The 17,397-nt window shown below is 40.6% G+C and overlaps 1 protein-coding gene across 1 annotated transcript in view; it reads right to left on the bottom strand.

Annotated features, from left to right (window-relative positions):
• The window catches only part of mkxa (mohawk homeobox a), a 51,815-nt gene that overhangs the window by 29,132 nt on the left and 5,286 nt on the right, over positions 1–17,397 (bottom strand). The window contains exons 3-4 of the mRNA XM_067999107.1: positions 15,416–15,575; positions 6,254–6,407 (exon numbers count right to left, since the gene is read on the bottom strand). Coding sequence (XP_067855208.1) covers positions 6,254–6,407; positions 15,416–15,575 — 314 coding nt within the window. The remainder of the gene's footprint in view (positions 1–6,253; positions 6,408–15,415; positions 15,576–17,397) is intronic.

The following is a 17,397-nucleotide window of genomic DNA, read 5'->3' on the forward strand; positions in this document are numbered from 1 at the left end:
TCTAGTAAATCTCTTCTGCAGCCTCTCTAAGGCCTTCACATCTTTCCTAAAGTGCGGTGCTCAGAACTGGACACAATACTCCAGTTGTGGCCGAAACAGTGTTTTATAAAGGTTCATCATGACTTCTTTACTTTTGTACTCTATGCCTCCATTTATAAAGCCCAGGATCCCGCATGCTTTTTTAACCGCTTTCTCAACCTGCCCTGCCACCTTCAACGATTTGTGTACATATACCCCCAGATCTCTCTGTTCCTTTAACCCTTTTAGAGTTGAGCACTTTAGTTTATCTTGCCTCTTCTCATTTTTCCTACCGAAATGCATCACCTTGCATTTTTCTACGTTAAATTTCATCTGCCAAGTGTCCTCCCAGGCCACCAGTCTGTCTATATCCTCTTGAAGACTATCACTATTCTCCTCACTGTTCACTTCACTTCCAAGTTTTGTGTCATCTGCAAATGTTGAAATTGTGCCCTGTACACCCAAGTCCAAGTCATTAATATATATCAAGAAAAGCAGTAGTCCTGGTACCGACCCCTGGGGAACACCACTGTACACCTCCCTCCAATCCGAAAAGCAACCGTTCACCACTACTCTCTGCTTCCTGTTACTTAGCCAATTCTGTATTCATGTTGCTACTGCCCCTTTATTCCATGGGCTTCAATCTTGATGACAAGTCTATTATGCGGCACTTTCTCAAACGTTTTTTGAAAGTCCGTATACACCACATCAACTGCATTGCCCTCATCGACCCTCTCTGTCACCTCATCAAAAAACTCAAGTTAGTTAAACATGATTTGCCTTTAACAAATCTGTGCTGGCTTTCCCTAATCAATCCACACTTGTCCAAGTGACTGCTAATTCTGTCTCAGATTATCGTTTCTAAAATTTTCCCCACTATCGAGGTTAAACTGACTGGCCTATAGTTGCTGGATTTATCCTTACTCCCTTTTTTGAACAAGGGTATAACATTTGCAATTCTCCAGTCCTCTGGCACCACCACGCGCACTCCCCCACCCCCACCCCCACCGTACCTCAGGATGTTTGGAAGATTATGGCCAGTTCCGTCACAATTTCTACCCTTACTTCCCTCAGCAACCTAGGATGCATCCCATTCGAACTGGGTGACTTATCTACTTTAAGTACAGTTAGCCTTTCTAGTACCTCTTCTTTATCAATTATTAGCCCATCCAGTATCTCAACTACATCTTCCCCTTTGCTGTGACTCTGGCAGCACCTTCTTCCTTGGTAAAGACTGATGCAAAGTACTCATTTAATACCTCAGCCATGCCCTCTGCCTCCATGAGTAGATCTCCTTTTTGGTCCCAGATTGGCCCCACCTCTCCTCTTACAACCCGTTTACATGCCTGTAGAAGACTTTTGGATCTTAACATTTATTTAGCTGAAATTGAAAAACACATTTAAAAATGTTTTGCTAGCACAATGCAATAACTCTTATCAATGGAATTATTAAATACATTAAATTCTGGCCATGGAAAATTTATATTTACCTTCATTTTATTTGAATGTCTCTGTGTGAGTTAAAAAGTGTACAGAACCAGAGGACACAGATTTAAGGTGATTGGCAAAAGAACCAAAGGCGACATGAGGAAAAACTTTTTTACACTGCGAGTAGTTATGATCTGGAATGTGCTGCCTGAAAGGATGGCGGAAGCAGATTCAATCATGGCTTTCAAAAAGGAATTGGTTAAATACTTAAAGGGAAAAAATTTGCAGGGCTACGGGGAAAGCACGGGGCATTGGGACTAACTCGATTGCTCTTACAGAGAGCCGGCACGGGCCTCCTTCTGTGCTGTAACCATTCTATGACTCTAGTTCAAAGCTGTAGCTAAATTCAAGCTGTCAAGCCAGTATGTTTTTAGTACTCCTATCTACCATGCAATAAAACTTGCAGGAAAAGAGTTAGGTAAAGCAAATGTTATTGATACCTTTAGCTTAAGTCTTATATTTGATTCAATGAAAAATTTAAATGACCAAAGCAATAATAAAATCATTCGACCTATTCCATGTTTCAATTCATTCTCTATAAGATTTATGATTATGGCCAGGCTGGCAGTCTTTTAAAGAATATAATGTGAGTTGGAAAGAACACAAGAGTTGCTGTAGCTACATCTCAACATCTGTATCAAAAAGTCTGTACAGAGTACCAGTAGAAAACTCTACACACCATTTCCCATCTACTAGTCTTGCCAGTGGTTCTTAGTGGACCTTTGTTTTCATATTTTATCCCTTAAAACTATTTTTTGTATACTTGTTAGCATAACGATAAGATGCAGCTGAAAGTGACTGTAATTAAGGCAAATATTTCATAAAATTGACTTTGAGGAATGAAAAGACTCAGAGAGTTTATGACAGTATAGAAAGGAGAAAATCAGAGATTCTTGTGCATAATAAAATCTCCTTGTTTCAGCAGATAGACCTGCTTTTGAACTTGGCTATGCAAGGAGAGTTATGGGTAACAATACTGTCTACAAGAGAGCTCTACAGTGGAGAGTTTAAGCTTCACTGCTGCTATTCGGCACAGACTTATTGGGCTGATACAGAATGTTGATGTGCAGCTGCAGCAGCTCTATGGTTCTGCCAACTCTTGTTGTGTTGTTCCAATCAATGAGGACTGACTAACGGCCTGGCCACAACTCGATGCTATTGGAGAGCATGGTCTCTGGCATGGAATAGGCCACCTCATCCAATCTAATGGTTTTAATGGCTCTGGACTGTACACAATCCAGCAGCAAGAATTTTTATTTTGAAAAGAGGCAGGTGATCAACCCTTCCCAACGGAGTTATTAACTTTCGTTTAAGGGTTGAAGGCAGCACAGCATTTATCAGCCAACTGTCCAGTTCTGATCTGCCTGTCGTTTTCCATCAGGTGGTGAATTAACACTGTACGAAAGGCACAATCACCAGCAGAAAGTAAACAGCATCTTTGATGGCAAGCACCTCGTTAGGGAGCCTCGCAAGAGACGTTTTGGTTTGCGTTTGTTCGGCTATGACATTTTTAATTTGCACTCCGTTAAAAATCATGAATGGAAACAATCACCATCCATGATGTCATCGGAGTGGAAATCTATGATGTCATATTGACTTTAGCTGCTATTAGTTTTAAAGCATAAAATACAGTAACAAGGCACGACTGGTAAAAGTTACAGGCAGGCAATAAATACTGTATTTCCCTTTAAGATGTTTGGGAAGATGTGGGAGTTCAATGCAGTTGTTACCCTTTACGTCCTGTAGAAAGAAATTATGGAAGAAATATTCTATAATAAATATTGAGTGTTATTTCTGATTATCAACTGCAAATTATCTTTCAATACACTTGCAATTAGATTCCAATCATCAATCCTTCGGGGAGGATATCATCATGCATCAGCTGCGCGGGCTGCCCTGGTTATCAATATCTGCCATGATATGGTACTAAACCATAAAGAACAGAGAGGCCTCAAATACAATCCTTAGTCTGTATTGAGTTAATTGATCACAGTGTGTGGCAGGGGTGCTCCGATTGACCTCAGCACCTCTAGGCTAAGTGGGGGGAAATTGAGCCAGGGTCCTCACTCCAGTGACCCCTGCTGGAAAGTGCACTTGTAGGGAGATCAGCAAGGACAGGGTCAGACCCAGCTATGATACTCTGCACAGTTAAATAGTGTACCAACTTTTACTGTCTGGGCTTACACATGAAGAATGGCTACTTCGGTGGGACACCAGAGGACAGTTGGCTTAGTGAATTACATCAATGGCCAATGAGGCATATACTACTCCTATTAACATTATGAAGTACAGGCTAAAGCCTGCTAACAATCAGTGAAAGCATTTCCTGTTTTTCAGAGGAAATAATCAAACTAAACATTGACTGCAGTTAAGATTCTAAAGTCAATAAACTCCTGCTAGTAGACCCCATTGAACTTCCTGCTGACGCTCGCGATTTTACTTCTGATGGCAGCCCAATCTAACCTGACCCGGTTCCTGCTGGCAGTCCAACCTTCGCCAACCTGACCCGGCTCCTGCTGGCAGTCCAACCTTCGCCAACCTGACCCAGCTCCTGCTGGCAGTCCAACCTTCGCCAACCTGACCCAGCTCCTGCTGGCAGTCCAACCTTCGCCAACATGACCCCTCCTGCTGGCAGTCCAACCTTCGCCAACCTGACCCAGCTCCTGCTGGCAGTCCAACCTTCGCCAACATGACCCCTCCTGCTGGCAGTCCAACCTTCGCCAACCTGACCCAGCTCCTGCTGGCAGTCCAACCTTCGCCAACCTGACCCGGCTCCTGCTGGCAGTCCAACCTTCGCCAACCTGACGCGGCTCCTGCTGGCAGTCCAACCTTCGCCAACCTGACCCGGCTCCTGCTGGCAGTCCAACCTTCACCAACCTGACCCGGCTCCTGCTGGCAGTCCAACCTTCGCCAACCTGACCCGGCTCCTGCTGGCAGTCCAACCTTCGCCAACCTGACCCGGCTCCTGCTGGCAGTCCAACCTTCGCCAACCTGACCCGGCTCCTGCTGGCAGTCCAACCTTCGCCAACCTGACCCGGCTCCTGCTGGCAGTCCAACGTTCGCCAACCTGACCCGGCTCCTGCTGGCAGTCCAACCTTCACCAACCTGACCCGGCTCCTGTTGATAGTCCAACCTTCACCAACCTGACCCGGCTCCTGCTGGCAGTCCAACCTTCACCAACCTGACCTGGCTCCTGCTGGCAGTCCAACCTTCGCCAACCTGACCCGGCTCCTGCTGGCAGTCCAACGTTCGCCAACCTGACCCGGCTCCTGCTGACAGTCCAATCTTCGCCAACCTAACCCAGCTCCTGCTGGCAGTCCAACCTTCACCAACCTAACCCAGCTCCTGCTGGCAGTCCAACCTTCACCAATCTGACACTCCTGATAAATCTGAAGTGCATCAAGTACAGAACAATCTGTCCACTTCACATGGCAAACTCTTTGAGTGCGTGGTTATTTTATTCGTATCACTCATTTGCCTCTGAAAAAAACTCCAGCTTACAACTTCATCTGCCACATACATCTCAACAGGACCTAAAAAGTGTTGCAGCAAATTACTGCTTGGGCTCAGTCTCCATGACTGTAGACTTGGTAGGAGGTAATCGAAATATCCCACGACTTGGAGAAGGTGACCAAGGTAAGTGAAGAAAATCAGCCTTACTTACTATGAAGAGGAAGGACATATATAGTCTGTTTTTTTTAAGATGGTGGAAGTTTGATGTTGCACCATACAGAAAATAGCCTTACTTGTTCAACCATGTAAGTGCAATGGACACAAAAATAGGAGATGTGCATATGGGATTAAACAAATAATTACATACTTGATGCATTGTAGTGGTAGTTATGTCAGGTTAGGACAGGTCTAGTCAGGGTTGTCAATAGAAGTTGGGACAAGGCTGCTAGTGGGAGTTCAGTTGAGACTCCAAACAGAGTCGGGCTCCCAGAGGGAATCATTAGATTAATATCATGAATGGGGCCACAAACCCCGCAACTCTGTCACTCACTATTTCCATCAGTGCTCTGTTGAAACTTTGAAATCTCGTCATTCCTTTAAACAACTAATTCACAGGTCTGGCTGTGAGTAATGAATTCAATTTTCGTATTAATTTCCACCCCCATGCAAAACCTCACAATTTTCTTTTTGCATAAAACCAAGACTCTGAGTGGTGGTAAAACCTAAGGAAGGGACTTTTATATACTTTTCGCCAGTCTTGCTCACCAGCTTACTCTCATCTACTTTTTCATTAAATTTAATGGAAAGAAGAAAATATGACGCTTAGAGGGTTTGTTTGATTTGATGCCTTATAATTTGCTTTGTTTCGAGATTGTCCCCCTCCCAAAAGATACTCTTAATAACTTAGGTATATGATAATATGCAAAATATCTACATTTGGGGATTATACCATCTTGAACTTGCTTAAAATAAAATGCATTTTTTAATTGTTATTTCTAATTATACCCTTCAGACATAAAGGAACCTACAAAGCAGGAGCCAAAAATGTCGTCGACTTCCTTAAAAGATCATTTGTACTTAACTACGCATCAAATTATGTTGGACATGTAGCGTTTTTGCCTATCACTACATTTTAGTTTCTCTTTAGAGAGCACAACGTTTGTTGGACTGAGGGTTGACTGATACATCCATAAATAACAGAACATTCTGTAATAAGGCAGTGCCAATTAATGAAAAAAACATGTTCTATTATAAGTATACGGGGCTAGAAGGTCTTTTTCTTCATTTGCCATACCTTCCGAACATGTGTCATCGCTGCTAATGCTGAGTCGTTCCGCATTGCCCTGGACGTATTTGTTGTATAACTTTATTCGCAATGCCCAGCTCAAATCTGGTTGTCTAACAGTGTTCTTCAGGCGGCGCCTAGCATTTGCAAACCAGTTGGAAACCTATTAGAAAAATATGACTTTTTTTTTACAAATGGTTGTTTGATAACCAAACATATCTTCCAAAAATCTCAGTTAAAAAATTTGTGATCCAGAAACACCGACTGACTTGTGTGTTGGTAATTATAAATTTAAATATACATCATTAGCTTTTATTTAAAAATCATATGTCAAGTCATAAACATAAACCATTTCTCTATTGTAAACTTTTTTTCAACCTGTGTTAGGCAAAGACAATTTCTCACCAGCTCATGATGTTTCCACAAATGCTTTTATCATGGCACCAAGCTCGAATTGTCGTGAAATTTTGTTCGAATTTCTGGGATGAGATTCTAAAATTCGACTGATTTTTAAGATAGCTAAAACAATCGTTTTGACTGCAACTATCACTTTCCTAAAACACAGGTTTCCATTTGTATTTCTGAAGTTGATCATGGTGAGCAAAACAATTAATTAACGATTGTGGTGAAGCTTTCAAGAATCCAAAATAATAGCACAGCTTTAGAAAATGTCTCGTCAACCATATCTAGGACAGCCTTTCACATCTCAGCCTGTTGGCTGTAAGTTTGGGAATTTTGAATACATTTTACTTAATGCTATACAGTTCCTCTATCCCTTCACAGTATGAAAGGGGTTAAGGTAAGTGAGTGGAGTGAAGTAGATAAAATTTCATGACAGCAGGGCCACCATATGTTCATACATTCAAGCGCTTAACTTGGCTGCTCAATGGACCCAGAATTTGCTTTGAGCTCTGCGCAGACAGTGCAGTAGAACGTGGCAGGGAAGGCTTCATACTGATTGTGGTCACTGAGGGAGCAGAAGAGTTCAGCTAGCCAGCAGAAAGCACTGTCCTGCCAATTGGAAGAAGTTCTGAGATTAAAAAGTCGAAAAATCCAAGCAAATCTGGAACTTGGCTGTTGATGTTATTAATTCAGTGCTGCAAAGATATTTTACAAATTATGAAAAATTGAATTCTGATTGAACTACAGTTGGACCAGGATTTTTAGAGCAGCGAAAGTAATACAATGAATGATTTTATAAACACAGAATACTAAATTTTCTGCAATTAAACAATGATCAAAAGAATTTGCTTGATCCTTGTAAATATGAAACAGCAATTTGGCACAAAGAAAGAATAGAAAGATTAAGAACCACAGCATCTGGATTAATTTAAGTCTGAGATTTAACCTGAAATATTTATTGACTTCATAATTTATTTCTGACACTGTCTATTACTTAGATGCAGGAATGTTTTTTTAGTGCAGATATGACTAAATTGCTCTCTGTGCAAATCTTACAGTGTTGATATGGAGCCAAAGCTGTTTTGCATCAAAGCAAAATCTATAGTATAACCAGCTAATAAAAATATTAAAACAAGGCACCACCTGTGTTATTCATAGTCAGTGACTGCAGATTCTTACCATGAGGAGGTGAAACAAAATACAGCCAAGTAGAATTTGCACAATACAATCCAGTCTGGGCCCTCACAATTATTGCATGTAATAAAAGATTAAAGTAAGGGTGGGACTGAGAAATTTAAAGTTAGCTAAAAGAAATTTAATCATGAAAGTGCCTAATTGGATTTGGTTTAAATTGTCAGCCATCAAAAGGCCACAGTGAGTGGGTAGATGTGAAAAAACAGCAGAAAGCCAAAGATAAGCAACCCACAAAGAAACATCACTTTAGGAAAATAGTCATCAGAACTGCTGTATCAGTTAGGCCTAAACACTTGTAACTGTCTCTCACTGGACTGCTCAGCCTTCCTGAAATGGCTCTTTATAGACCAGTTATTCTGTATTACTGATTGAGGGAGTAGGTTCACATTGCTTGGGTTTCACATTGGCTGCAGCATAACTGCAACTGGTGGAAAAGTATCTCCATAAACCTTTTTAATGAAGTCTCCAAAGATCCAGCAGACATCACTTTTACATTATTAAAGCAGTCAGGGAGAGTAATTCTGCACATGCATTTAAATCTATATGGACTGAGGTCCAATTTGCTTGAGCACAAAGCACTGCTTGCTTGCATCACTCTGAAGCTGGTACTGGGATCAAACTAATAACTGCAACTAAACTGCAATTTAAAGGCAGTATTAAATATATTAATATATCAAATTATACCAACCACACGGGTAACTAACAAATCTACCATGTTTAAAATGATATGTTGTCATTAAAAATAGCAGCTGTCTGATTTTCTCTGTAGTCAAACTCATTACTGATTTTAAGTGCATCAACATAGGCTGGCAATGCTACCACTCCCATGTGGATGTGAAGCAGTTTTGGGTGTGTGTTGAGATGAAAGTGGCAGTATAATAGGGGGTCAAGTTATCCATCTGTCTGAGCATTGGTGTGGTATTATTCCATTGGCCAATTTCAAGGCAATAGTGTTTTAAGATAAATAAAAGTAGCTACAATTCTGTGATCTAAATGAAGAAAATGGGTGAGGTAAAGCGATTGACATAAATTAAGCATTAAATTAAAGGATAAATTAGCAGAAATATCCATAGTGACATTTACAAGGTTATTAAATAAACATTTCATTGCTGAAAGTAATATTTGATCTAGTATTTTTTTTCCTATAGGAGTGGCCCACAGCAGGATGCCATACTTTTCTTTGCCTGTTTTGATTGCTAGCTTTTACAGGAACATTACCATCACATAAATTTTATTGATATATGTCCCTGTACACCTGTATAAACAAAATATCAATAAATGGGAATAACGAACATCGACCCTCTCCATATATTTCCAAGTCACTAAGTCGGTCAATTCTTGTTTGCAGTCAATATTTTTGATGATTTGTTTATATTAAAATGTTAAAAGTATTGACTTGATCGCTACTTCCCAGCCGAGTCTGCAGGCAATGAGCTGCAATGGAAGGCACCCTCGGTGGGATGAGGTCGTCATTTGGGAAGCTGCCAGGTTCCAGGTGGCAGGTGCAACTCGCTCTGTACCGGGTTAACCAGAATGGGACGATAATGGGCAGAGATACAGACTATAGGACCCCTTCTCTCTGAGGGCAAGGAATCATTTCACTAGGCTATCTCACTAGATTCCAGTCGGCCAGGAAACAAATGTTCTTTGCAACATCTTAAAACTTGTTTCTGATTAAAATATATATAATGTAAATGTGTAGAATTCCTTTCCAGTTTGTACCATGAATATGTTCAAAAGATACTTTTCGATCTCGTAACAAACTGCTGTGATTGCTATCTGCAAGTGTCATTTCACATCTGATGCTGCCATAATCTTGAATAGCACGGAATTCTTCCACCTCTCCTTGAATGAGTGTCTTTGAGCTCACCGAGATGTCAATGTTTACAGGTGGGCAAGACTAAGGATTTTTAAAAAAAGATCAGGAATGGCGTATTTATTCGATACAATTGTCTCATACTCTAAATTAGCGTGAGGAAACCGAAGGTATAAGTGAGGTACAAATGCATTCTAATCGTAGGCTTCAAATAATGTTCAAATGATAGTTAGTATTAGCATTGGTGAGTGGTCAGTAGGTGGCAGTTCAAATGCCATTCCTCAGGATTTGGTTTGAAAACCTAACTGATTTTAAGTTGGACCAACCCGTTGAACAAAGTAGAGGTGGCTGGCTGGTGACTTGAAGGCAGTGAGTGTATTATTACACATTTTTGAACATTTGATACAGGCTGCTTAAGGAGCCTGATTCTTGCCTCTATCAATACAAATAGCACCATTAAAGCCAACATCAATAGGACCCCAATATATCTGTTCTTGGCATGCACTTTTTAAGAATAGTTGTATAAGTTTTTATGATTAAATAGAACAGTGTGTTCAATATTTATCATGAAAAGTACACCGTGGAATTTAATTCATGTAATATCCAAGAGCTGCCTAGATGTTGACAGCTTGTTTCAAGTCACCTTTTTATATATTTGTACAACATACACTATAAATTCTTTAGAAACTCTTGGTAAAAATCATCATATTTAGACAGACTACAATTGGAATATAAAACTTTCCATGGAATCAAGACATTCAGCATGGCAATCCGTTTTAAATCCCTTCACAAATATAAAAAGGCAACTTGACGTCTCTGAAAATTATTTCTGCACAGCAATAAATTATTTGCCTAGCTTTTTCTGTAATCCAACATATTACCTACTGATAGCGTGATACTTATTAAACTGGTGACAATAATCCGGGACAAAATTGATTGGCACTTGGAAAAATATGGGTTAATAAATGAACGGATTTGTTAAAGGAAAATCGTGTTTGACTAACTGGATTGAGTCCTTTGATGAAGTAATGGAGAGGATTGATGAGGGTAGAGTAGTTCATGTGTATATGGACTTTCAAAAGTCATTTGATAAAGTACCACATAATAAACTTGTTAGCAAAATTCAAGCCCATGGGATTAAAGGGGCAGTGGCGGATACGAAATTGGCTAAGGGACAGAGAGCAGAGAGTAGTGGTGAATGGTTGTTTTTCAGACTGAAGGGAAGTATACAAGTTCCCCAAGGGTCGGTATTAGGACCACTCCGCTCTTGGATATATATTAATAACCTGGACATGGGTGTACAGGGCATAATTTCAAAGTTTGCAGATGACACAACAACAACAACAATTTGCATTTATATAGCGCCTTTAACGTAGTACAACATCCTAAGGCGCTTCACCGGAGCGTTTTCAAACAAAATGTGACACCGAGCCACATTAGGAGATACTAGGACTGGTGACCAAAAGCTTGGTCAAAGAGGTAGGTTTTAAGGAGCGTCTTGAAGGAGGAGAGAGAGGTAGAGAGGCGGAGAGGTTTGGGGGGGAATTACAGAGCTTAGGGCCGAGGCAGCTGAAGGCACAGCCGCCAATGGTGGAGCGATTAAAATCAGGGATGTGCAAGAGGCAGGATTTGTAGGAGCGCAGAGATCTCGGAGGGTTGTAGGGCTGGAGGAGGTTACAGAGATAGGGAGGTGTGAGGCCATGGAGGGATTTGAAAACAAGGATGAGAATTTTAAAATCAATGTGTTCCCGGACCGGGAGCCAATGTAGGTTAGCGAGCACAGGGGACTTGATGAGAGTTAGGGTACGGACAGCAGAGTTTTGGACGAGCTCCAGTTTATGGAGGGTGGAAGATTGGAGGCCAGCCAGGAGAATATTGGAATAGTCAAGTCTGGAGTTTCACAAAACTTGGAAATGTAGTAAACAGTGAGGAGGATAGTAACAGACTTCAGGAGGACATAAACAGACTGGTGAAATGGGTAGACACATGGCAGATGAAATTTAATGCAGAGAAGTGTGAAGTGATTCATTTTGTTAGGAAGAATGAGGAGAGGCAATATAAACTAAATGGTACAATTTTAACAAGGGTGCAGGAACAGAGAGACCTTGGGATGTACATTCATAAACCTTTGAAGGTTGTAGGACAAGAGATGGCTGTTGAAAAAGCATACGGGATCCTCGGCTTTATAAACAGAGGCATAGAGTGCAAAAACAAGGAAGTTATGCTAAACTGTTATAAAACACTGGTTAGGCCCAGCTGGAGTATTGTGGCCAATTCTGGGCACCACACTTTAGGAAAGATGTCAAGGCCTTGGAGAGGGTGCAGAAGAGATTTACTAGAATGGTGCCAGGGATGCGGGACTTCATTTATGTAAAGAGTAGGGAACCTGGGGTTGTTCTCCTTAGAGCAGAGAAGCTTAAGGGGAGATTTGATAGTTGTGTTCAAAATCAAGAAGTGTTTTGATAGAGTAAATAAGGAGAAACTGTTTCCAGTAGCAGAAATGTCGGCAACCAGAGGACACAGATTTAAGGTAATTGGCAAAAGAACCAGAGGTGACATGAGAATTTTTTTTACTCAGCGAGTTGTTATGATCTGGAATGTACTGGCTGAAAGGGTGGTGGAATCACTTTCAAAATAGTAACTTTGAAAATAGTAACTTTCTAAAGGGAATTAGATAAATACTTGAAGAGGGAACATTTGCAGGGCTATGGGGAAAGCGCAGGGGAGTGGAACTAAATAAATAGCTTTCAAAGAGTCGGCACAGGCACGATGGTCCGAATGACCTCCTTCTGTGCTGTATCATTCTATGATTCTATGAGGTGAATTGTGGTTAGAGAAAGATGTGACTAGCACAGTACATTAAACAGCTATTTTATTAGGTAAACTCTTAGCTGCAATTGCCTGAAACATGTTTGCCAAATATAAACTGGCAATGGGATTGTTTCAGAAGGATGTATAGAATCATAGAATCATAGAAAGGTTACAGCATGGAAGGAGGCCATTTGACCCATCAAGTCCATGCCGGCTCTATGCAAGAGCAATCCAGCTAGTCCCAGCATAGCCCTGCAAATTTTTTCCTTTCAAGTACTTAACCAGTTCCCTTTTGAAGGCCATGATTGAATCTGCCTCCACAATCCCTCGGGCAGTGCATTCCAGATCCTGACCACTTGCTATGCAAAAATGTTTTTCCTCATGTCACCTTTGGTTCTTTTGCCAATCACCTTAAATCTATGCCCTCTGATTCTTGACCCTTCTGCCAATGGGAACAGTTTCTCTCTATCTACTCTGTCTAGATCCTTCAAGATTTTGAATACCTCCATCAAATCTCCTCACAACCGTTTCTGTTACAAGGAGAACAACCCCAGCTTCTCCAGTCTATCCATATAACTAAAGTCCCTCATCCCTGGAATCATTCTAGTAAATCTCTTCTGCAGCCTCTCTAAGGCCTTCACATCTTTCCTAAAGTGCGGTGCCCAGAACTGGACACAATACTCCTGTTGTGGCTGAAACAGTGTTTTATAAAGGTTCATCATGACTTTTTACTTTTGTACTCTATGCCTCTATTTATAAAGCCCAGGATCCCATATGCTTTTTTAGCCACTTTCTCAACCTGCCCTGCCACCTTCAACGATTTGTGCACATATACCCCCAGATCTCTCTGTTCCTGTACCCCTTTTAGCATTGTACCCTCTAGTTTATAATGCTTCTCCTAGTTCTTCCTACCGAAATGTATCACTTTGCATTTTTCTGCGTTAAATTTCATCTGCCACGTGTCTGCCCATGCCACCAGCCTGTCTATAACCTCTTGAAGTCTATCACTATCTTCCTCACTGTTTACTACCCTTCCAAGTTTTGTGTCATCTGCAAATTTTGAAATTGTGCCCTGTACACCCAAGTCCAAGTCATTAATATATATCAAGAAAAGCAGTGGTCCCAGCACTGATCCCTGGGGAACACCACTGTCCACCTCCCTCCAGTCCGAAAAACAACTGTTCACCACTACTCTCTGTTTCCTGTCCCTTAGCCAATTCTGTATCCGTGTTGCTACTGCCCCTTTTATTCCATGGGCTGCAATCTTGATGATAAGCCTACTGTGCAGCACTTTATCAAACACCTTTTGAAAGTCCATATACACCACGTCAACTGCATTGCCTTCATCTACCCTCTTTGTTACTTCATCAAAAAACTCTATTGGGTTAGTTAAATACGATTTACCTTTAACAAATCTGTGCTGCCTTTCCCTAATCAATCCACACTCCTCCAAGTGACTGTTAATTCTGTCCGGGATTATAGTTTCTAAACGTTTTCCCACCACTGATTTTGGACTGACTGGCCTATAGTTGCTAGGTTTATCCTTACACCCTTTTTTGAACAAGGGTGTAACATTTGCAGTTCTCCAGTCCTCTGTATGAGGATAAATCCAAGAACAAAGCCAAGAACAGTAAATTGGTCTAGAAACGTTTGATTTTCTATAGTTGCTTTACATTGCGCGACAAACGCGGAGTCGTGGTACACAAACAGTAATAGTAGGAAGATCAAGTGATATGAAAATAACAGTGCCGGTTTTAAGGAAATCACTACAATGCCATTCTATAATGGATGGGCACTAGTTCGTTCTTCTATTTCCCACCCTGGGCCTCTTGCCCAGATTTTTTGAATAATAATTATTTAATATTAATAGTTTGAGTCCTCTAATATATTATATACCGAGTATTAATCGTAATAGGGTTAAACATTCCTGCTGCAAGAGACCAACAACGAAGTATGTAAGCAGCGCAATATAACTTTAAACTAGAACTTGTTACATTACAAACAAGTTTAAGAAATTCTTGTCAACATAAGGAATGTTTGAATAAAGTTGGTCGGAATTAAGCTGTATACTGCATAAGATTTCCATATGAAGAAATCTGCTGGATGAATATTCACTAGGGTAAGTGTAGCGTTTCAACAGTTTAAATACCGAACCCGAGTTCATCTTTTAACCTTTTGTGAGTATCCTTTTTTTTAAAAAACACATAAATTGTTCACCGTCGTCGATCTACAACGTGAAATTTATTTGCACTTCAAACGACCGTGAGCGAGGAAATAAATCCATTAAACGGATTTCAGCGTAACTTCAGAAGCTAAGATGCAGCTTGGTTGGATCATTTCAACTGCAGGTCCAAGACACTCTACTGAGTCCAATACACTCTAAATGGAGTGAAACCTCTAACTTGAAACCCAAAACCTCTAAATTGAAATTTCAACAGTAATTTCAAAATGTAGAAATTTACAGCAGCCGCGCCATTAAATAAAACAATTTATTAAGTGTTTTAAATGGAAGAACAATCAACGCCGTCCTTGCAGTTACGGCGTAAAACAGGGCGTTTTGCTTGGTGTTTTCAACACTCGTCTTGCCGGCGACTTAGTCCAAATGTGCAAATTCAAAAACGGTGCTCAGGATAAAATACCACACAACGGTCACCCATCGATTCTGTCGGCACTTTATCCCGGAGACCTGCCTCTACTTTCAATTTCACTGTTAGACGACATCTGGCACTGTTTTGCCTGCAATACTACTCTTAATAGGTATAAAAACACGACAAAAAAGCTACTGACACAATATACTGCATGATAAAGTCAGATTTTCACTGGAGTTTACTATTAGTTCAGCGAATTTACACTTTTTTTTCTTTTGCGAAGCACCAATGGATAATTCTGGGAGTTACAGAACTGAAGGAAGACAATATATATTGTATCTGGTAGGAAAACGGCCTTACTTGTACGAGGGTCATCTGGGATCCCAGTGCCAGCAGAATCTTTTCAGTTTTCGTCGGGTAGGGGTTGTCGCGGTGTTTGTAAAGCCACTGTTTCAAGGGACGAGCCATATCCTGAAGAGCCTGCCGTTTGTGCCTCACCTTCCCTCCACCCTGCCGAGAACTACAAACAATACAAGGTACAAATCGTCAGTAACCAATTAACAAATAAAAGTATACGCCTTTAAAAAAAATGACAACCGAAGCAACTATTCCACTGAAAATGCAATTACTTTGAATGATATAATTTCTGTACTCGTGAAGGTCCATGTAGTCACAAAGAGCGTGTATTGTTCACTACAAGTGTGTATTGTACACAGTGTGTATTGTACACTAACAATGGGCATTGTTCACTAAGAGTGTGTATTGTACAATAAGCTACAATTTTTAGAAATCAGACCTATTAGTAGACAAAAGCAGGACAGCAGTCACAATAATGTGTCACGATAAATTATTGGACCAAAATCCAGAAATAGTAAATTGAACGTCTGTCTTCCGTCTGGATTAAAACTCCACTTTATTTGAGGAAAAGATGGTAACTGAAATTTGTACATTTTCTGTATCAATCTGTTGTCGAACCTTACTTCCCCAAAGAAGGCGCATATTCGAACTATGAATCCAAATCACAACAGTAATAAATTGACACTTTAACCGAGAAAATATTAAATCGGGCCCATTTTCGGAGACAGGTTTGAGAAAATATTTCTCATGTTTCTGGTGATTTAATTTTTGGTTGAAAATAAAATTCACTTCAGTGGTTGGATCTGAGACGCCGCTGAAATATTTACATATATGGGAGGGGGCGAAATTGCGTTTTCATCAAGGCTTTTGTGTAACTATGCATGCAGGTATTGGATGAATGTCATATGTCGTGTTCTATGTAGATAAAGTATTTCAAAGTTATTCATTGCAACTGTCGCGTTTGGGGAGTTTTCAGAGACGCGATAAGGTTCTATATAAATTAAAGACTTCCCGTCTTTGGGTAGGTACAGGGTAGTTGTTTCTGTATTTGCATTACAATGCGCACAACTCGGCTTCTGCCCCTGTATTTATAGTTAGTACGTGGGTGTTACAATGAGTCCAGAAACAGGCCATTAGGCCCAACTGGTCTATGCCTGCATTTATGCTCCACACGAACCTCCTCCCTCCCTTTTTCATTTACCCCTATCGGCATATCCTTCTATTCCTTTCTCCCTCATGTGCGTAATTAGCTTCCCCTTAAATGCCTCGACTACTCCTTGTGGTAGTGCGTTCCACATTCTTACTATTTGGGCAAAGAAGTTACTCCTGAATTCCCTATTAGATTTATTAGTGACTATCTTATATTGATGACCTCTAGTTTTGGACTCCCCACAAGTGGAAACATTTTCTCCAAGATTACCCTTTTAAAGCCTTTCATTATTTTAAAGACCCTAAGTTTTAAGTCACCCCTCAGCCTTCTCTTTTCTAGAGAAAAGAGCCCCAGCCTATTCAGCCTTTCCTGATAAGTATATCCTTTCAGTGCTGGTACCATCCTTTTTTGCACCTTCTCCAATGCCTCTATATCCTTTTTATAATATGGAGACCAGAACTGTACACAGTACTCCTAGTGTGGTCTAACCAAGGTTCTATACAAGTTTAACATAACTTCTCTGCTTTTCAATTCTATCCCTCTCGCAACGAACCCCAGTGCTCGGTTTTCTTTTTTATGGCCTTATTAATCTGCATCGCACTTTTAGTGATTTGTGTATCTGTACCCCGAGATCTCTCTGCTCCTCTGCCCCATTTAGACTCTTATTATCCAAGCAGTATGTGGCCTTCTTATTCTTCCTACCAAAATGCACCATCTCACACTTAGCTATATTGAAATTCATTTGCCAATTACATGCCCATTCTGCAAGTTTATTAATGTCTTCTTGCATTTTAACACATTCTTCCTTTGTATTAACTACTCCCCCAATTTGGTG

Source organism: Heptranchias perlo, chromosome 2 (genome assembly GCF_035084215.1).
Source record: "Heptranchias perlo isolate sHepPer1 chromosome 2, sHepPer1.hap1, whole genome shotgun sequence".
Taxonomy (NCBI): Eukaryota; Metazoa; Chordata; class Chondrichthyes; order Hexanchiformes; family Hexanchidae; genus Heptranchias; species Heptranchias perlo.